This window comes from Pelodiscus sinensis, chromosome 1 (genome assembly GCF_049634645.1).
Source record: "Pelodiscus sinensis isolate JC-2024 chromosome 1, ASM4963464v1, whole genome shotgun sequence".
NCBI classification, from domain to species: Eukaryota; Metazoa; Chordata; order Testudines; family Trionychidae; genus Pelodiscus; species Pelodiscus sinensis.
This window is the reverse complement of record NC_134711.1, coordinates 77686966-77709833: the sequence shown is the minus strand read 5'-3', so window position 1 is coordinate 77709833 and position 22868 is coordinate 77686966. Positions and strand designations below refer to the sequence as shown.

General features: G+C 41.1%; 1 protein-coding gene across 9 annotated transcripts in view; it reads left to right on the top strand.

Moving 5' to 3' along the window:
- The window catches only part of ATP2B1 (ATPase plasma membrane Ca2+ transporting 1), a 119872-nt gene that overhangs the window by 81899 nt on the left and 15105 nt on the right, over positions 1-22868 (top strand). For all 9 annotated transcript variants that reach the window (XM_075932896.1, XM_075932887.1, XM_075932895.1 and 6 more), the window contains 8 exons: positions 1346-1587; positions 6796-7033; positions 7594-7773; positions 7855-7942; positions 8734-8840; positions 17627-17818; positions 18231-18444; positions 18609-18820. In XM_075932896.1, the coding sequence (XP_075789011.1) occupies positions 1346-1587; positions 6796-7033; positions 7594-7773; positions 7855-7942; positions 8734-8840; positions 17627-17818; positions 18231-18444; positions 18609-18820 (1473 nt within the window). The remainder of the gene's footprint in view (positions 1-1345; positions 1588-6795; positions 7034-7593; positions 7774-7854; positions 7943-8733; positions 8841-17626; positions 17819-18230; positions 18445-18608; positions 18821-22868) is intronic.

Genomic DNA, 22868 nt, shown 5'->3' with positions numbered 1-22868 from the left:
TGGTGCAATGATAATCAATATTTTTATTGATGGAGAAGAATACAGAGTTGTAAAATGTGCAGAAGACACATTGGTGGAGTGGTAAATACTGATGGGAATAGATTGGTCTGTATTACCCAGCAAATTTAGACAGGTGTATGCCTAAACCTCTAATGGCAAGAAGTTGGGGTTGCCACTATTGAAAGACAGACTACTGGACTAGACAGACTATTGGTCTGACCCAGCGTGGACATACTTTTGTGATTCTGGCCTATATAAGTAGGGGAATAGTGATAAGGAATAATGACGTGGTACTGTCCCTATGGCATTGAGACCAGTATTGGAATATGGTGTCTAGCACTTCCAAAAGGATGCAGAAAAATGTTAGTTTGGTGTAAGCAAAATAGGCATTGAAATGAGACTTCGGTGCAATATAAGTACAGGCAGTCCCCGGGTTACATGGATCCGACTTGCATCAGATCCCTACTTACAAACGGGGTGAGGCTACCCCGCACTAGCTGCTTCCCCCCAGCAGACCAGGAAGACGCAAAGCTAGCGCTCCCCCCCAGCAGACCAGGGAGATGCGGAGCGGCTTTTCTCAGCACACACCTCAGCTTGAGAATAAAGAACTGAGGGAAGTGAGGTGTGGGAGAATAAAACTGAGCTCTGGAAAAATGTTTGGCTAGAGTTTCCCCTACAATATGTACCAGTTCCGACTTACATACAAATTCAACTTAAGAACAAATCTACAGTCCCTATCTTGTACGTAACCCGGGGACTGCCTGTAATTTAGAGAAGGTTAATCGGTGACTTTATCATGTCCTAGAAGTTCCTGTAAGAGGAAAAGATTTCATAGGTTCTTCATCTATCAGAAGGTGGCATGAGTCACTATTTAGAATCCAAAATTAAATACATTTGGACTAGAAATAACTTGAGCAGTGAGTATTTAAGAACTTAACTTGGGATATGGGAGATTCTCCATTTGTTGTCTTAGATCAGAAATTGGATATCTTTCCATCTGTCACTAAAACAGTAGGTATGGGATTAGATGCAGAAACTGTTGGATGGGATTCTTTGGCCTTTTACAGGATGTCTGACTAAATGATCATAAATGGTCCCTACTTGGTTAAGAGCTTATGAAAGCCAGCAGTCTGATTTATTTTCACTTTCGTCAGGGCATTTATAAATCCAGTTTTTTAATGCTTGTAATAAGTGACTTTGAATTTAAAAATTCAGCAGGTCTTAAGATATCTGGTTCAAGGGTGAGGTAATATTACTTCAAGTGACCTTAAATTTGCAATTTTCTAATAATGGAATACTGTATTCTACAAACTAGAACAGAATTGCCTACTTTTTCTTTTTACAGCCTCCTGAAAAAGAAGGTGGCCTACCACGTCATGTTGGTAATAAAACAGAATGTGCCTTGTTGGGATTGCTTCTGGATTTAAAACGAGATTATCAGGACATAAGGAATGAAATACCAGAAGAGGCACTGTACAAAGTATACACCTTCAACTCAGTCAGAAAATCAATGAGTACAGTGTTAAAAAACTCTGATGGCAGTTTTCGGGTATTCAGCAAGGGTGCCTCTGAGATAGTTCTTAAAAAGTAAGGTTAATGAAACGTTTGGATTACTATCTCAGAGTAGATGTTTACAAACATTTTATGTACATAAATTGACACACTAATGCAATCTTTTTATCTTTCCTTTTGAGAACAGTAAAACTGTTAACTATCTGCAGAAGTATTGGCTCTTCTGTCTTGGCTGCCACTAGTGCAAATATACTTTCTCGTAATTTGACAAATTAACATCTATAATGGACTTAGTTCCTATTTTTGTGAGAAATGCTGTTACTATATATTTTGCCTTTTTTCGCATAACTGCCTTTTCCTATTTCAGTGAAGCAGGAAACAGAGTAGTCTTAAGTAAGTTTCTCTTTTCCTTTTACTTCCCCATAATCATATTGCAGAAGGAGGAAAACTTGCATAAAAGCTGAAGCGTGCTTCAGACAGTGGCAAGCTTCTTCTTATGTCTAAGCAATTTTAGAATCTGCTTCTGAGACAGGAAGTAGGTAGATGGGTGGAGCAGGAAAGTTAGTCACAACCACAGTGCTACTGATGTAGGGCTCAAAGTGAAAACTGTAGATGAGCCAGTCATGGCTCCAAAATGCTTGCTGGCAGAAATAGAACCAGCCATTACAATTCTCTACACCCCTCCTCCCTCTTCCTCCTCCTCCCCCCTCTCCCCCTCCCACGGTAATTTTCAGCCGAGAACCATTCTTACTCCCTCCTTTTCCCTTAAATAAAATAAAGCCTCTCAGAAATCAGTCATTCTGTGTCTCAGTGAGCTTGCTGCAGATGCATCAGCCCCTCTCATCAGTTGTCCTCAGTCATGCCTGGACAGTGTCAGAGGTGAATGGGACCGGAAAGGAAGCTGTTTTTTTGTCATCAGCCAGAGAAATCCCTCACCCTACTTTTAGACCTCAAGACTGTCTTGTTCCTAGCTGATTGCTGTGTGATGTGTTTCAGCTAAGAGCAGTTCCAAAGGTTTCTTTCTGACTGAGTCTTGGGAAAGAGCCTTCAAACATGACTGAGCATCCAGACCTGACTTGTTGCCCAGTCTGCTGTGAACTACTGACTCAAGCAATGGCCAGCTTTCTGGGGGAAGGGTCATATCTCTGTCTGTCAGACCTAGACCAGGCCCCTCATCAACCCTGTGAAGGCTAATGAGAGTAAACAAGTTAGGCCTCCTGCATCAAATATGACAGTCATAATAGTTGATTGCTCTAAATGTTTATCTTCTGTGACCAAAAGGAAGTATCATATCCTCACTTCTCAGGGGCTTGCTCCAGGAGAAAGTCTTGGAGCTTTTGCAAAAAAAAATTACCTGATCTAGGAACATTGTTCACTACCTGTTAAGGAGACTGGTCACATAAGAACGGCAGTACTGGGTCAGACCAAAAGTCCATCTAGCCCAGTATCCTGTCTGCTGACAGTGGCCAGCACCAGGTGCCCCAGAGAGGGTGGACCGAAGACAATGATCAAGCGATTTGTCTCCTGCCATCCCTCTCCAGCCTCTGACAGACAGAGGCCAAGGACACCATTTTATCCCCTGGCTAATAGCCTTTTATGGACCTAACCTCCAGGAAATTATCTAGCTTCTCTTTAAACTCTGTTATAATCCTAGCCTTCACAGCCTCCTCTGGCAAGGAGTTCCACGGGTTGACTACACGCTGTGTGAAAAATTTTCTTTTATTAGTTTTAAACCTACTACCCATTCATTTCATTTGGTGTCCTCTAGTTCTTCTATTATGGGAACCTCTCCCCATATGGGACCCGTTCCAAACCCCTAATCATTTTAGTTGCCCTTTTCTGAGCCTTTTCCAAGGCCAAAATATCTTTTTTGAGGTGAGGAACACAGTATTCAAGATGTGGGCGTACCATAGTTTTATACAGGGGCAGTAAGATATTCTGGGTCTTATTTTATATCCCTTCCTTAATTCCTAGCATCCTATTTGCCTTTCTGACTGCCGCTGCACACTGTGTGGATGTTTTCAGAGAACTGTCCATGATAACTCCAAGATCTCTTTCCTGATTTGTCATAGCCAGATTAGCCCCCATCATACTGTACGTATAGTTGGGGTTATTTTTCCCGATGTGCATTACTTTACATTTATCTACATTAAATTTCCTTTGCCATTTTGTTGCCCAATCACTCAGTTTGGTGAGATCTTTTTGGAGTCCCTCAGTCTGCTTCTGTCCTGACTATCCTAAACAGTTTGCGGATGATACCAAACTTTACCACCTCACTGCTTACCTCTTTCTCCAGATCATTTATGAATAATTTGAAAAGGATTGGTCCCAGGACTGACCCGTGGGGGACACCACTAGTTACGCTTCTCCATTCTGAAAATTTACCATTTATTCCTACCCTTTGTTTCCTGTCTTTTTTAACCAGTTCTCAGTCCAAGAAAGGACCTTCCCTCTTATCCCATGGCCATGTAATTTACACAAGAGCCTGTGGTGAGGGACCTTGTCAAAGGCTTTCTGAAAATCTAAGTATACTATATCTACTAGATCCCCCTTGTCCGCATGTTTAACCCCTTCAAAGAACTCTAATAGATTAGTAAGACATGATTTCCCTTTACAGAAACCATGTTGACTTTTGTCCAACAAATTATGTTCTTGTACATGCCTCACAATTTTATTCTTGACTATTGTTTCAACTAATTTGCCCGGTACTGAAGTTAGACTTACCGGTCTGTAATTGCCAGGATCGCCTCTAAAGCCCTTTTTAAATATTGGTGTCATGTTGGCTACCTTCCAGTCATTAAGTACGGAAGCCGATTTTAAAGGATAGGTTACAAACCACAGATGATAGTTCAGCAATTTCCCATTTGAGTTCTTTTAGAACCCTTGGACGAATGCCATCTGGTCCCAGAGATTTGTTAACATTAAGTTTTTCTATTTGAAGTGTTATTAGAGGATGTTTTGGAACAATCTGGGACAGTTCCTCAGATTCATCACCCACAAAGGACGGTGCAGATTTGGGAATCTCCCCAACGTCCTCAGCCATGAAGACTGAAGCAAAGAAATCATTTAGTTTTTCTGCAATGGCTTTATCATCCTTGATTGCTCCTTTTATATTTCGATCATCTAGGGGACCCACAGATTTTTTTTAGGAGGCTTCCTGCTTCTAATGTACTCAAACGTTTTGTTGTTTCTTTGAGTTTTTGGCTAGCTGTTCCTCAATCTCTTTTTGCTTTTCTTATTACATTTTTACACTTGATTTGACAGTCTTTATCTTCCTTTCTATTTATCTCACTAGGATTGGACTTCCACTTGTTAAAAAATACCTTTTTGTCCCTCTCTGCTTCTTTTACATGGTGGTTAAGCCACGGTGACTCTTTTTTAGGTCTCTTGCTATGTTTTTTAATTTGGGGTATACATTTAAGTTGGGCTTTTGTTATGGTGTCTTTAAAAAGTTTCCATGCAGTTTGCAGGGATTTGGCTCTAGTCATTGTGCCTTAATTTCTGTTTAACTAACCTCCTCATGTTTGTGTAATTCCCCTTTTTGAAATTAAATGCCAAGGTGCTGGACTGCTGAGGTGTTCTTCCCACCACAGGAATGTTAACTGTTATATTATGGTCACTATTCCCAAGCGGTCCTGTAATGGTTATCTCCCGGACCTGATTCTGCGCTCCACTCAGGACTAAATCGAGAATTGCCTCTCCCCTTTTGGGTTCCTGCACCTGCTGCTCCAAGAATCAGTCATTTAATCCATTGAGAATTTTTCTCTCTGCTTCTCTAGTCACCATGGGCACTATTGTAGGTAGATAAAACTAAAGTCCTTCATGCTTTCTATCACACCCGCTTCGGTTGCTCAATCACTGGAAACATATTCTGTGTTTCTCTGGTCACTTTGGCACAGAATATGGATATAGCCATTGACACAGATTTGTTGATGAGACTTACACTGTTGCACAGATTTCAAGCTATCACAAATTGCAACTACTAAATTAATGATATAGTTAAAATGTCCTAATTCTTTCAGTATTGGACAATCAACATAATCTTTCCACTAGAATACCAGCACGTACCCTTATCCAAATTTGAACAGCGTGGCTCATTTGTTCTTTTTATTTCTGGTTTTTTTCATGAGCTTCTGTTTAGATGCCAAACTGGAAGAATCTCTAGCCTGAATACAGGAGACGGGACATGGAAACTTAGATGGACTTAAGTTACCTAAGTAGCTAAAAACCTAGAATTGTTATGCAATCTTATGAAAAGTAACAGAAGAAAATGGCAGATTAGAATATTTTACCTAGTATCCCAGAATAATTAAAGTAATCTCTGGACCTTTTTTAAAAAACTACTTAACCAGTGTCTTTCCACTCCATACATCATCTTCTTTCTACAACTAACTAGAGTTTAATGTCACCTCCTTAAATATTTAAGACCTTTCTTGGAAGGTGAGGAAAATGATTTTATCAGATTAAACATTTTAGCTGACATTGAATCAATGTTTGACTGCTTCATAGCTTTTGATGAAGTAATAAATTACCAATATTTAAATATACAACAGTTTTGCATCTTCCCTTTACTTTGCTTCTAAACTCAACAAATCATGAGTGAGTTTGTGAAAGTTCTGTTTATTGACAAGTGTTGGTTAAATGTAGTGTGATTATAGCTTTTTAGGAATTTAACATAATTTCTTTATTCTTTTTGAGGCACTTGAAATTCATATTAGAATGTTTAATGCATACAAATGTGGTAGATGTGTAAGGTGCTTTTTAAATATTAAGTCATACTTATGCTTCTGGAGTTAATTTATAATACCATATACACTAATTGAGATGAATATTTGAAGTTAAGTGAATTTTTAGTGCTATTCTGATTGAGGTGGAAACACATTTATTTTTATATTTCCTGGCAATGAGAAATCAAACTCTTCTAGGTGTTAACTCTGACAAAAATACACCTAACATTTCTTTCCTCACTAGTCAGATCTTCTAAACTTCCTTCTTCAAACCAACTCTCTGCAGCTATAGTGAATATTTTTTACCATATCATTGTCAGTTTGTGCTATATTTAAATAATTTCAAGAGATGAAGGAATAAACCTGTTAGATAAATTACATTTGCTTTTGGGCTATTGTAATGTATTTCTTTGTAGTCTTACTAAAGAGAACTTGGAGTTCTATTAATAGAATGCTGGCACTTCCTTAGAATGCTGGCACTTCCTTACTAATGACTAGCCTACTTTAATTATTATGAATAGGAAGAGGTCACTTTACTCATTTCTCTTTTTTTCAGATGTTTCAAAATATTGAGTGCTAATGGTGAACCAAAGGTATTCAGACCTAGGGACCGTGATGATATTGTAAAAACTGTGATTGAACCTATGGCCTCTGAGGGACTCAGAACTATATGTCTAGCATTCAGAGACTTCCCAGCAGGAGAACCTGAGCCAGAGTGGGACAATGAAAATGATATTGTCACTGGTCTTACATGCATTGCTGTTGTAGGGATTGAAGATCCTGTGAGGCCTGAGGTAGGAAGAACTCTGAATTAATTACCACTGTTAAGCTACTTTTGCTAAAATCTTCACCCGAATCCGTTTTAGTTCCTTGATATTTTTTACAAGATTACTTGTGAAGAGAGTCTTATTTACTGTGCGGTGAAATGTGGTCCAGAAACCTAGTGAAAGTCTGTCTCCAGCTAGGAGACTATAAATATGATTTTCATATTGCCAGTATGTTCTTGGATCCCTCTACAAACTAATGACCAATTAAGAAAATGGAACTGTAAATACTTGGTAATAATGCATTCACGAACTTGGGCATTAAACAACATTATTTAAGAACAAATCTCATCTCAGGGGTATTGGAATATTTGTGAACTTCTTTATGCAGTTCAGCACTAGAAGTGGCCGTAATAACATAATTCAACTCTATAGTTCATGTCAGGAATACAGTGCATCTTTTTTCAGCAGTAGAATTTGGCCTTCCAGACTTCAGTTACTGTAATCACACGTTACTTAATTTGGTGCTAGAACAAGTAGTAGGTAATCAACACGTAACTTACGGTAACAAGCTTTTCTTGCATAAACAGGTCCCAGATGCAATAAAAAAATGCCAGCGTGCTGGTATAACAGTGCGCATGGTCACTGGTGATAACATTAACACTGCTCGTGCTATTGCTTCCAAATGTGGCATTCTGAATCCTGGTGAAGACTTCTTATGCATAGAAGGCAAAGACTTCAACCGACGAATACGCAATGAAAAAGGAGAGGTGAGTATCTTCTGTAGGTTTGTATTTGTCTTTTATAATGTTTTATTTGTACTGCATGGCTAATGTGCATTCTTTGTACAGATAGAACAAGAGCGAATAGATAAGATTTGGCCAAAACTTCGTGTTCTTGCAAGATCTTCACCCACTGACAAACACACATTGGTAAAAGGTAAAAGTTCATTCAACATTTCATAAATTCAGAAAAGTTTTTAGCGAACTCTGGCTTTTTAACAATTAAACTAGGCTTTCCCACTTTTATCTGTAAATATTTGAGCTTAGTAATTGAGTTCATGTCTTTTCACCCCAGTCCTTTCACCCAAGAAGTACTAGGCAAGATTATAGTGCAGTGTTCCTTAAACTTTTTAGACTGAGGAACACCAAACAATTTTTTTTTATGGGGAACACCAAGGATTTTTTTGTTGGGGGGGCGAGGGGCGGGGCGGGAGGAGGAAGCCTCCAAGGAAAAGTTGAGCAAAAAATAAAATAAAATAGAAGCTTTCCCCTTTAAGGGCAGCCATTCCCCAGGGGAAAGTTGTTGACCAAAGGAAAAAAGCCCCCAGAGAAGTTGAGCAAAACAAACAAAAACAAAGAGGCTTGTCCCTTTAAGGTGGGCCATTTTGAAATCTCTTCTCCATGGCGCACCTCTGACTGCCTTGCGGCACACTGGTGTGCCATAGAACACAGTTTAAGAAACGCTGTTCTAGTGGGTATCTATCAGCATTGATCCTTAATTATCTGGGAAAAGTGATCTTTACTATGGGGCTGACTGAATGCCACCATTTGAGACAATTCTTTGGTTGAATACACTTAACTTCCAGCCCTTTTTAATGTGAGGAATAGGAAACTAGAGAAAGCCATATAGCCTGAGTATTGTGCTCTGTATTTATACACAGTTAACTTATTTCACAAATTTGTAATTACCAATGCTGAAATTCAAATCTTTGTGCGCTTTCATTTTAGGTATAATTGACAGCACTGTCTCAGAGCAGAGACAGGTTGTAGCTGTAACTGGAGATGGTACTAATGATGGTCCAGCACTGAAGAAAGCAGATGTTGGCTTTGCCATGGTATGGATTCTAATCTCTTTATTTTCAGTGTCTTTTTTTTAAAGTAACTTGATATTTTAGCTAAAACAAGGCTAAAAAAAAATTGTTCTTGCTGTAAGTGAATTGACAAAACTGAACAAATTTGCTTGTACAGGTTAACCAGGGACTCCCTGGTCTGGCAACATCTGTGGTCTATGCCACAGAGCCCAGGAACAGGGAGGTCTGGCAGTGGGGCAGGAACACCAAAGCAGGCACCAGCAACTGAGCCGGGAGTCCAGTATCGGAGGAGGGAAATGGGAAAAAACGGCGTCACACTCTGGCTCCAGTGGCAGCTGTGGAGCCCTGGCCCTGTTCCAGCTCCAACAGCTGGGGACCACCAGCTTCAGGGGCAGCCAGAAATCTGTGGCCCCGCCCACAGAGCTCCGGCCCACAGAGCTCCGGCCCCAGCCGCAGAGCTCCGGCCCTCCTGCGGCACTCCAGCACTGGTGGGCTGGGGCAGCAGCGTGGGCAGGGTGGAGCCCTAACCCGGTGGCAGTACAGGCCAGGAGGGGATGGACTGTCCCTGGTCCAGCAAATCCCCTCTTTCGGGATCAGGCAGGTCCTGAGGGTGCTGGACTAGCAACTTCCTCCAAATATAGTTTGGAGGCTCACTGGGATACCAAAAGTAGCCTTATAGTTACCACTTTCTGCACCTTTTTTCTTCAGACTTTACTTTTTAACCTAAGGTTCCGATTTTCAGCTGTAGAGGAAGGTGTGTTCTTGTGTCATAAGATGTTGAATGAAATCTATTTAAAAGTATATACACTGATCAGTATTACAAATAAAGGTGTTTTTATGCGGAAGTTCATTGCTACCTCTTATTTCACAAGAAAGACAGCATTAGTGATATTGTAATTCAATGCTTATCCAGATGCTTAAAATGAGAACTTGATAAGTGTATTGCAGTTGATTTTTCTATAGAAATAATCTCTTATCAACAACGTACCCTGTTGCAGATTTGACTGATAGGTGGGAAAAAAACTTAGTACTAAAATTTTACTAAGGATATCTTCCTTCAGTACTACTTTGATCTCTGTTATTTGTCTAAAGTTGACCTCTTCGAGGAGAAGTTTATTTTGAATGAGTTTTGGAAGGAACTGGAAGCTCTCAGGGGTCCAGATGGTATCAAATACAAAGGATGTTGGGTCTTTGGTCTGAGCAGTGCTTGTAGATGTCATGGCCCACTACACCTGGAGACACCCTCAAAGAACAGAGAATAAGGCTTTGGGCCACAACCTCTGGTTGCATCTGTTTAACAAATTCCTTCCAAGGTTCCATCTTCTAAAAAATACGCTTTAGTTCAAAAAAATTATTTCAGGGTAGTTCTATGGTCTGCATTATGCAGAAGGTCAGAATAGATCAGGGATGGGCAAAATATGGCCTACCAGCTGCTAAGTCTCTATCACAGCAGGTTTCTCAGGCAGGCATGCTGCCTATCATAGCCCCACCTATGCTACTCACGGAAGCAGCCAGCTTCTGCTAGCAAGCATATCTCTGTGTGCCGATTGGGATGAGTGCATTGTCATCTTTCACTCTCTTCTAATAGCTATTTGGCCTGACTCTGTCACATGGGACATCTCTTTGTATTAGAATCTGAGTATTGTAACTTTCTGGCTAGGTCCTGAGAGGATGGAGAGCAGCTGGTTTGCATCTTAGATTCTCCTAAATTAATTTTCCATGGCTTACTAGAAAATTCCAGGCCTCTTTTGATTCAGATACTAACTTTGGACTGAATCATAGAATCCTAAAACCCTAGAGCTGGAAGGGACCTCACAAGGTCATAAAGTCCAATCCCTTGTCCTCACAGCAGGACCAAGCATCGTCTAGACCATGCCTGCTAAATGTCTATCTAACCTGTTCTTATAGAATCTCCATCTCTGGAGATATTTAACTTCCTTAGGCAATTTATTCCAGTGTTTAACCACCCTGAGAGTTGGGAAGGTTTTTCCTAGTGTCCAGCCTAAACCTCCCTTGCTGAATGCTCACAAAATCTCTGAATGTTTCAGAATAAACTACTATAGATAAGATTCCATATCCTATGTCTATTTGGAATTCATTGCTACCTAATGGATGTTTGATCTATTTGAATTTGGTTTTCTTCCCCAGTTGACTCAAATCAGCCTTCGGTGTCATGAAGTGTTCGCTCCCAAATCAATTTTTAATTTTAGCTCTGATTTCTAAACCCTTGGTAAAAAGGAATAAGGTTTTGAATGGAAATGGAGACTGAACTTATTCTTTGACACCTATATATGGGCCTGCTTGTTAGATTGGAGGAACAGTGATGGAGTAAGGAAAAGCTTGTTACTTCTTGGTTTATCCCCAGAATAGGTACAACATGAAGAGTTAATTTCTAGGACTTCCAGTTGGTATCCTATGACAAAAACTATGTGAATGCACTTAGATAGACTTGATATTGTCTCACACATTCTTGATTATTTTTTGTCTGGGATAATATCCTCTGCTTGGCACCTATAAAATCTTTCTATGGGCATTTTTACTCCTAATTTTGTTGTCTTTCACACTAAGAAGACATATTAATTTAAAATTAACATGAATTCACTATTCTAAAGTCTTATAAGAGAGGCAAATCATGGGATTGCAGTTGAGTAAGGTTGTGGAGATGAGTGGATTCCTAGGAATTAAGAACGCTCTAAAGATAGGGCTGTCCTTTCACTTGAAATTACTTGAGTTACAAGAAGGTTAATCTTAAAGCTGTCCTCAACCATGGGATTTTAATGTGATCCATACAAAACTGATACCTCCTTTTAAGTACCTAGAGGAGTTCAAATTTCTTTTGTTTTTGTGTGGCTACCTGTCAAGGTGGAATTCTGACACCACTTTGAAGATAAGAATGTATACCACATTATCTCTTTGGAATTTGGTATCAGGTGGATCCATTTCAAGATCCTGAAGCTGAAACTTGTTGAAACAAACACGGATGCATTTTACCTAGAAAAGAAGCAGTTGTTAAGCAGTAAAATTTCACTTGGAAAGCAAAACAACTCCCATACCAGTCTCAGAACTTTTCAGGAGCATATCTCGCTACTGGATTGATGTGAGCATATGAAAAATGCTATTTTCCTCTGACTAAAACAAGCATTTGGTCTGTGTGACCAGTGGTTTCTGACATGACATTCTCTAGCCACATGCACTTGGAAAAAAAAAATCTCAATTTAAAATTCATAAACTGATGTACAGGCGGTCCCTGGGTTACATGGATCCGACTTACATCGGATCCCTACTTACAAATGAGGTGAGGCAACCCCGCACTAGCTGCTTCCCCCCAGCAGACCAGGGAGACGCGAAGTTAGCGCCCTCCTCCCCAACAGATGAGGGAGACACAGAGCGGCTTTTCTCAGCAGACACCTCAGCTTGAGATTAAAGGACTGAGGGAAGTGAGGTGTGGGAGAATAAAACTGAGCTCTAGAGAAATGTTTGGCTAGAGTTTCCCCTACAATATGTACCAGTTCCGACTTACATACAAATTCAACTTAAGAACAAACCTACAGTCCCTATCTTGTACATAACCCGGGGACTGCCTGTATTGTGTTCTGTATTTTTAACTCCTTGATACTAATAGTTGACTTCCTGAAAAGGGTGCTTGCACAAATAAAGGTCATTCAATATTGCTACCAATAGGGTCCAGTATCTTGCATTCAGTGTGGGGAGGTTTCTTCAGATAGGCTTTATAGTTTTCGAGGACCAATTTAGCCTCCATCAGGAATATCAAAGCCTGAAAGAGGGTACAGATAGCTAGGATTTGAAATCTATCTAATGGTTGTGCATTATGTAAATACACATGTGCTTTTCTGTTTTCTGCAGAGAAGCATTATAAAAAATAACCTTATGTTACGATGAGAAACAACATACTTTTCAGATTTAATTCTTCCAACCTATGTAAATGAGCTGGATTTGGAGCACAAGCTGCAGAACTGTACACTTGCACCATCTGGTGGTTCAAATACTTAATACAGTAACTCCTCACTTAACATTGTAGCTAACTTCCTAAAAAATGCTATTTTTAAATGAAACTGTTCAGCAAATTTAATTTCTCCATACAAATTAATGTAAATATGGGGTGGTAGTTCAGTTCCAGTGAAACTTTTTTTCAGCGGACAAAAAGCAGTGTATACACAAACCATATAAGGCTTAAGCAATTTGTTTAAAACCATTTAATATTGTACACCACAGTGATGACAAAAGCTCAGTTGAGGTGATGAAGTCAGAATGTGGAATATTTCCTGGGAATGTGTTCCTACTAAATGGTAACCTAGCACTCAGCTGTGTCCTGAAATTTTTAACACGTTAATGTAGCCTCATGACTCTACGAGGCAGCATGGACCAAGGCAGGAAACGCAGTAAACAAACAGGAGTGGCTGCAAACATTCGTTACAGAAACTGAACATAATGAACCTGCACTACTCTACTGGAGCATACCACTCTCCTTCATACAGCACGCACAGTTGCAGACTTTCCAAAGTGCCTGGGATGTGTGTGTCTGACTCCATTTAGGAAGGAACAATCAGTTTCACACATACTGAATGAGAAGAGACTGTCTAGGAAGGAGTATGGCAGAAAGGGATATATGGGTCATAGTGAACCACAAGCTAAATGTGTCAACAATGTGACACTTGCCAAAAAAGCCAACGTGATTCTGAAATGTATTAACAGGAGTGTTGTGAGCAAGACACGAGAAGTCCTTCTTCCACTCTACACTGCACTGATTGAGCCTCAGTATCGTGTCCAGTTCTGGGTACCACATTTTCAAGAAAGATATGGAAAAATTGGAGAAAGTCCAGAGAGCACCAAAACTGATTAAAGGTCTAGAAAACCTGAGCTATGAGGGAAGACTGAAAGAATTGGGCTTGTTTTCGTTTAGAAAAGAGAAGACTGAGAGGGAACATAACAGTATTCAGCTATCTAAAAGAGCGTTACAAGGAGGGAGGGAAAAATTGTTCTCCTTGACCTCTGATGAGAACAATTAGAGACCATGGATTTCAGAAAGGCAGATTTTGGCAAGCACAGAGAGCTGGTAGGTAAAGTCCCATGGGAAGCAAGACTGAGGGGGGGAAAACCAACTGAAGAGATTGGGCAGTTTTTCAAAGGGACATTAAGGGCCCAAAAGCAAGCTATTCTGCTGAGTAGGCAAGATAGAAAATATGGCAAAAGACTGCCTTGGATCAACCAGGAGATCTTGCATGATCTAAAAATAAAAAAGGCGTCATAAAAAATGGAAACTAGGGCAAATTACAAAGGATGAATATAAGCACACAATACAGGAATGCAGGAGCAAGATTAGAAAGGCAAAGGCACAAAACAAGTTCAAACTAGCTACAGGCATAAAGGGAAACAAGACGACATTCTATAAGTATATTAGAAGCAAGAGAAAGACCAAGGACAGGGTAGGCTTGTTGCTCAGTGACGAGGAAATTTGGAAATGGCAGAGATGTTGAATTACTTTGTTTTGGTCTTCACCAAGAAATCTGAAGGAATGCCTGACATAGTGAATGCTAGTGGGAAGGGGATAGGTTTAGAAGCTAAAAGGAACAAGTTAAAATCACTTAGAAAAGTTCAATGTCTGGAAGTTACCAGGGCCTGATGAAATGCATCCTAGAATACTCAAGGAGCTGATAGAGGAGGTATCTAGCCTTTAGCTATCATCTTTGGAAAATCATGGGAGACAGGAGAGATTCCAGAAGACTGGAAGAGGGCATCTATAAAAAGGGAAATAAAAACCCAGGAAACTACAGACCAGTCAGTTTAACTTCTGTGCCAGGAAAGATAATGGAGCAAGTAATTAAGGAAATCATCTGCAAACTGTTGGAAGATAATAAGGTGATAGGGAACAGCCAGCATGGATTTGTAAAGAACAAATCATGTCAAACCAATCTGATAGCTTTCTTTGATAGGATAACGAGTTTTGTGAATAAGGGAGAAGCAATCTCGCATGATATTCTTATTGATAAACTAGGCAAATACAGCTTAGATGGGGCTACTTATAAGGTGGGTGCATAACTGGCTGGATAACCGTTCCCAGAGAGTAGTTGTTAATGGTTCACAATCCTGCTAGAAAGGAGTAACAAGTGGGGTTCCGCAGGAGTCTGTTTTGGGACTAGTTCTGTTCAATATCTTCACCAACTATTTAGATATCGGCATAGAGAGTGCGCTTATTAAGTTTGCAGATGATACCAAGCTTGGTGGGGTTGCAACTGCTTTGGAGAATAGGGTCATAATTCAAAATGATCTGGACAAATTGGAGAAATGGTCTGAGGTAAACAGGATAAAGTTTAATAAAGACAAATGCAAAGTGCTCCACTTAGGAAGGAACAATCAGTTTCTCACACACAGAATGGGAAGCGACTGTCTTGGAAGGAGTACGGCAGAAAGGGATCTAGGGGATATAGTGGACCACAAGCTAAAAATGAGTGAACAGTGTGACACTGTTACCAAAAAAGCCAACATGATTCTACTATGCATTAACAGGTGTGTTGTGAGAGCATTGGAAGTCATTCTTCCGCTCTATTCTGTGCTGATTAGGCCTCAGTTGCAGTATTGTGCCCAGTTCTGGGCGCCACATTTCAAGAAAGATTTGGAGAAGGTTTAGAGAAGAACAAGAAGAATGATTAAAGGTCTAGAAAACATGACCTATGGAGGAAGACTAAAAGAATTGGGCTTGTTTTGTTTGGAAAAGAGAAGATTGAGAGAGGACATGATAGCTGTTTTCAGGTATCTAACAGGGTATCATAAGGAGGAGGGAGAAAACTTGTTCATCTTAGCCTCTGAGGATAGAACAAGAAGCAATGGGCTTAAACTGCAGCAAGGGAGGTTTAGGTTGGACATTAGGAAAAAGTTCCTAACTTTCAGAGTGGTTAAACACTGGAATAAACTGCCTAGGGATGTTGTGGAATCTCAATCACTGGAGATATTTAATTGGCCCGGGGGGCGAGGGAGCATGCAAAACCACCTCCTGCCCTGCCAGGAGCATATGGTGCTTTGAAGCACTGCTTGGTTGGTATTGGGGGGAGCAGAGCGCAGAAACCACGCTCCCCAGACACTAATTGGCCTAAGGGCAGGGAAGCAAGAGAAGTCTCCTCCCATACCAGCGACATAGGCACCTTTGGGGACCTTGGGGTGGGGACAAAAGCACTTTTCCCTCCCCCCCGACCAATTATTGTCTGGGAGTGGGGAACCTGGAAATATATTGGCCCTGCCTCTTCCGCTCAATGCCCTGCCCCTTTCTGTGTGGCCTGAATTTTTGAAGTGGCCCCTGACAAAAAAATTATTGCCCACTCCTGATTTAGACAGTAATTAGTCCTGCTGTGAGGGCAGGGGATTGGACTTGATGACCTCTTGAGGTTCCTTCCAGTTCTAGTATTCCATGATTCTGTGATTCTGTAATCTCTGGTATAGTGAGGATTTTTTCCAAGTCTGTCACTCCATTGCCAATACATTAAAACACAAACAAACAAAAAAGCTGTTTAACAACTGCAGCTTTCTCTGCGGACTCCTGTTTTCAGTAAAACAGCAACTGACTATAACTATGTAGATACAGGTTGTACCTCCCTAAACTGGAACTCGCTGCTCTGGCAACATCTGTGGTCTGTCATGGACCACTGATGCTCCTGGACCAGACAGCCCAGGGTCAGGGAGGCCAGTGGTGGACAGGGGGCTCTAGCAATGTTGGGAGCACAGCACCAGAGGACTCAGGCAGTGCAGAGAATCCTGCGATGCATCTAGAAGCTCTGCAGTAGGGAGATTTGGTGGCGTAAGCAGTCCTGAGACAGGGGGGTTCGCCAGTGCGGGGAGATCCAGTGGCGCAGCCAGGAGTCCCAGGGGAAGGAGCTGCTCCCTGTAGTGCTGTGCTACTTAGGGTTCTACCAGTAGCACATTGCTACACGGAACAGCTCTTACAAGACACAGCCGGGAGGGGTTGAGGGAGTCCTGTGGTGCCACTGGAGCCCTGCCGCAGGGGCACAGGTGGCATGGGGAGCACTGCTGCTGGGAGTCCCAGGGCTGAGGGCCCAACCAGGGCCGGCAGTGAGGGCTGGCTGGGGACCGAAGCAGGGCCGGTGACGGGACATTCCCTGGTCTGGAAAATTCTCTTGTTCAGGTCCCAAGAGTGCTGGACTATGGAAGTCTAATGTGTACTTGTGCTGATATACACAGTACCAAAACAGACTGCTCCTCTAACACAGCACTTAGTAGAGATAATCTGAGAGCATATGTTTACTAGGCAGTGGAATAAGTTAAGTAAGTTTCCCCATCTGTTTTATTTCTTTATTGGATTTCCAGAGCTACTCACCTGATTAATAAACTGTTGATTCAATGCAGATACATGTGTATTTGTTTTTTAAATTGTCAGGAAGTCAGACTTGACTAATAGTTCAAATTAATAACGGAAAGATGCTTAAACAAAAGGATGATTTATTGTTTGAGCGCATAAGAGCTTAATCTGATTAAACATCCCTTGGTACTCGCCTCCTTGAAATACTAGAACTTTTTTATCTTATTGATAATTTTAAAATATTTTGATACCTTAACTTACTAAAATTTTAGTCTTGCATTTCAATTTTTCACCTCTTCAGATCTTTAAGAAAATGTTTAAGGTGTGTTATTTCCCAAAATTCATAGTTTATATATAAACAGTCTGAAGTATTCTACCTTTTGCTAATTGAAAATTGTATTGTAAAAATGTAATTATTATGCTAGATGTCAGTTATCCCTACTATTCTGGTTCACAGTGTTTCTATGTATGTTCTTCCTAACAGGGTATTGCTGGAACAGATGTAGCTAAAGAAGCTTCTGATATTATTCTCACCGATGATAACTTCACAAGCATTGTTAAAGCAGTTATGTGGGGAAGAAATGTTTACGACAGTATCTCCAAATTCCTTCAGTTCCAACTTACTGTTAATGTTGTAGCAGTAATTGTTGCTTTCACAGGAGCATGTATTACACAAGTAGGTACTTGTGGTATCTGGTTTCAGATAATTTAAGTTTTGAAAATGTGTCTTATCTAAATTAATTTTTACATACTGCTATCTTTTGGAAGTCACCATTTTGTGTGGGAAATTTATCTGGAAATTTCCACTACATGCATCTGACAAAGTGGGTCTTTGCCCACGAAAGCTTATGCTCCAATACATCTGTTAGTCTATAAGGTGCCACAGGACTCCTTGTTGCTTTTGCAGATTCAGACTAACACGGCTACCCCTCTGATACTTGACACCATTTTGTGTGCTGTCATAAAGAATACACTGCTCTTCAAAGCAATACACCAAATTTCCCCATAGCAAAGGTTTTTAATGGCTGCAACTTGTTCATTTCTAGGATATTTATTGTTATCTATTAGGAAACATGTCCTTTTTATAGGATTCTCCACTGAAAGCTGTGCAGATGTTGTGGGTAAATCTCATAATGGACACATTAGCATCTCTTGCTCTGGCAACAGAACCACCTACTGAATCTCTCTTGCTGCGGAAACCTTACGGTAGAAATAAACCTCTGATCTCTCGCACGATGATGAAAAATATTTTGGGTCATGCATTCTATCAACTTGTGGTAGTCTTTACACTTCTGTTTGCCGGTAAGAATATTGTAACTCTTATAAAGGTTTACTAATTTTCCAGAAGTTAAAACTAATTTATTATAACATTTCAGTTTTAATCATGTTATTCTTGACCTTAATATTTTGATTCTGATTATGTATTTGTTTGCTCATCATACTGAGAGAGTCTGTTTTATATACAGGTGAGAGAATTTTTGATATTGATAGTGGAAGAAATGCACCTCTGCATGCTCCTCCTTCAGAACATTACACTATTGTATTTAACACGTTTGTGATGATGCAACTCTTTAATGAAATCAATGCCCGGAAAATCCATGGTGAAAGAAATGTGTTTGAAGGAATCTTCAATAATGTTATCTTCTGTTCTATTGTTCTGGGCACGTTTATTGTGCAGGTAGGTAAATTGAAGTTTTTAGTTTAAATATTGTTAGTTATATTTAATTTGCTGCTGCTGCATCTACATTTAAAGATCCTATCAACATTTCCAGATACCTGAAGTTGGCACTACTTTGTGAATATGAGCAACTTTGTCAACAATGGAGGAAAAGTTGGTTCAAATAGGCTGTTGAAAATTGTAGTTGAAAATTTTGTTACAAAACCTAAAGGGGCCTAATATATTGAACATTTCCCCATTATGGAAATTGGATCTTTTTTTAAATCTGACCTTGATAAGTTATGTATCTAAGAAGTCTCCCATGATCAGAACACTTGTGAAGTGCAGTATCTGTGTACATCTAATTAGTTGAGCTAAGAGCCACTAGCTGAAAAAGGGTTATCAAACATACTGTGTTGATGAGTTTCTACCTTGATAGAATGAGAATCATACCTACATCAGGTTGGAAATGTCAGCCTCACCAAATCAAATATTTGAATGTACTTCTGCCAGAAACTGCATAAATTGACTAATCTGAATTTATTTTTCCTTAACTTATTCTAAGTTTAATGACTACAAACATCTGGGGACCCTTTATTTTTTGTATATGGGACCTATTAAAATAACTAGTCAAATTGTACTGTCTGCTAATATTTTAAATATTTCAATTAACTTCCCAGGCCAAATAATTCTAGTATCTCTCACAGCAAAGGATGTTAGGCAGTTTCTGAAACCTGAGCCATTCTTTTTATGACATATGTGAGGAATTTTCCCAGACAGAGGTCATTAGAGGAGGTTTTGAAACAAATGTATAAACTAAACAATAGCAATTCACTAGGAGCAGATTGCATTCACCCAAGAGTTCTGAAAATTTAAAGGTGAAATTGTTGAACTAATAGCTATAGTTTGTAATGCATCCTCTAAAACAGCTTATCTACCAAATGACTAGAAAATAGCTAATGTAATGCCAATTTTTAAAAGGGCTCTAGAGGTGATCCTGACAATTACAGCCAGTAAGTGTAACTGTAGTACCGGACAAATTGGCTGAAATTATAGTTAATAACAGAATTATCAGACACAAACGGACATAACTTGTTGAGGGGAAGAGTTAGCATGGTTTCTGTAAAGAGAAATCATGCCTCGCTAATCTACTAGAATTTTTTTGAGTGGCTCTACAAGCATGTGGGCAAGATGAATCCAGTAGATATAGTGTACTTAGATTTCCAGAAAACCTTTCACAAAAGGCTCAGAAGTGAAGTAAGCTGTAATGGATTTAAGAGGAAGGTCCTCTCATGGATTGATAACTGGTTAAAAGATAGGAAACAAAAGGTAGGAACAAAAGTTCTGTTCTCAGAATGGAGAGTGGCAACTAAGTGGTAGCCCTGAGGGATCTGTACTGGAACCAAGCCTGTTAATTTATGAATATGTTGATCTGGAAAATGGAGTAAACAGTAAGCTGGCAGAATTTGCAGATAATCTGCTCAAGTTAATAAATCCAAAACTGATGATGAAGAGCTTAAAAAAAAAAAATCAGCGAGGTGACTAGGTAGTAACGTGGCAGACTAATTTTAATGTTGTTAAACACAAAGTAATGCTTCAAGTGATTGCTTATGTGCATTCCAGTGTAGGTGTGTGCGTGTCACATGCACAGTTGTCAGGAAGATTTCTTCCCCCCCCTTGCTGGATACTGTAAGCTGGCAGGGGAGACCCCTGGAATGACAGCATTATGGCTAGATACATAGCACTCTGCCAACCGTTCCCTCCCTCAGTTCCTTCTTACCGCCAGCGATGGTTGTCGGCGCTAGTGTCTCTTGCCTCAGGCAAGCGTGCTTTCCCTAGTTTCTCTTTGTAGTTTTTCTAAAGTATTAAGTTTGATCTGGGAACTCCATTTTTGTTGCCCCAGCCCCCAAGCTGGGAAGCCTCAGCTCCCTGTCTTCAAGCAGTGTAGACTATGCTTGAAGTTTATGGCTATGGGCAATCCGCAGAAATCCTGCTTAAGTGTTTGGGAGTGACCCACTTAGCAGATGACAAGTGTAAGATTTGTAGGGCCTATATATCAAGAACTAAAAGGGACAGTATTTTGTCTCCTAAATCTGTTAATGGAGGCATCCTTGGCATCCCATCCGGCGCCGCAAGACTGGAATTGGCACTCTCAGTGCATAGTGCACCCTCGCCAGTGCAGAGCGTACTGCTCCAAGAAAGGAGTTGAACAAGACACCCCAGCACCATTGTTCACCGAAGCCTATCTCTTGGCATTGATCCCATTCTCTGGTGCAGAAGAAGAAAGAGGCAGGAAAGGGGATAGAGACTTTAAAGGGTTGCATCCTGAGTTGAGCACCCTTTGAAACAGCCTGCCCATATGGTGCAGTTAATTGACACCTCTGCCAGTCCTGTCCAGTCCAGTGCGAGTGGACTCACCATCCCCGTAGAGCCAGATGGGAGATGTGGACATGCCATCCACTCCTGAAACATATCAGGTGGCCCAGGACCTGATTGAACTAACTTCTGACTGGTCAGTTACCCCTGTGAGTCTCTCTCGATTCCGCAGCATCCAGTGTTAAAAAGGTGCCTCTTGCCACGATCATTAACCTTGGTACCGATCTGGTGAGAACTCCCGTACCAGGTGGAGTCCTCCTGGGTGGCACTGGTCGATCAGTGGGGATGGTTCCCTTTTGGCCTGGGTCCTGCGAGGGCTCCCATTTTAAAAAAGAGTCCTCTTGGTGACCTCACACGATGCAAAGGCTACTGATGTGGTGCAGTACTGCTCCTCTATGGTCCCCACGTTCCACATCCATATCTGAACTGGAGCTAGAGGGTCACCGAGTCCAGGAGGCGGTCCTGTTCAGCACAGGTCCTTCTGGAGAGGAGACAGGATTTGACCCTACAATGGGCTCTTCAGTGGCAGGTCCCACTTTAGTGGCCATTCTGGCCAGACACAAGCTGGGGCCAGACAAGTTGGGGGTTCCAGGTCAGCCTCCATCACTTTTATCAGTAGGTGAACTCCCTCAGTGGCCCTAGATAAAGACCCTGCTGTAGGGGCACAGCTGTCTCAAACTACATCAGGGTCGCAGATACCTGCTAAGCAGCTTTTTGGAGTTTCAGGGGATCAGTGGCACCAGGTTCCAGGGGTGTCTTTGCACCCAGTGCTGCCTGCTTCACAGCACTCCAGTGCTGATGACCAAGTGCATGTGCCTCTGGTACCAGAGGTGGAACAGGAAGAAGGGGAGCTGGTTCCAGTTGTCACCTGAGGCAGTAGCTGGGCTGGTGATGCACCCTATTGCCCATAGGGGACAGCAACAACAGGAGCTCTTGATGTGTATGGCCCAGAGTATAGGTCTCAAAATAGAGGAGGTGGTAGGGGATGCAGAGCCTATGGTTAATACTTTGTCTTCAGGACGGGGACCATATAGGCTTGTTCTCCCCTTTTATCAAGACTATCTCCTCTGGCAGACCCCTGCTTCCATTCCCCTGACCGCTAAAGGGGTGGAGTGATGCTACTTGTATATGCGCCCACAACCCAACACACTGGTGGCGGATGCAGCTAATGCTAAGGAATGCCAGAGTCATCCGGGCCCAAGTCCAAAGAACTAAGAGGCTGGACCTGTTGGGGAAGAAAGTGTTCTCAGTAAGTTGCCTTCACTTGAAGGTGGTTAGCCAATAGGTGGTATTGGCCTGCTACAATTTTAATACATGGGCGTCTGAGTTCACAGCCCTCAGAGGAAGGAAGGGTAATTTCCCATAGCTTCCTTCAGGCATCTCTGGATGCTGTTGACTCTATGGTCAGATCTGTGTCAACAGGCATAGTTATGAAGTGTAAGTCTTGGTTCCAGGTGTCTGGGATCCCTCCAGAAATCCAGATGATACAGGATCTTTCTTTTTATGGTTCCGGCTTGTTTGCAGAGCAAGTGGATTCCAGGCTGCATAGTGTGAAGGACGCAAGGGCTACACTAAAGTCCTTGGCCTGCCACACACTTATACTGCAGACTGGTGATCTCCCACCCCTTTGCTGGATAACTGCTTGGGAATCACCTAAATTGGAATGCTCATGAGCAATCACTCAAAGAAAAGA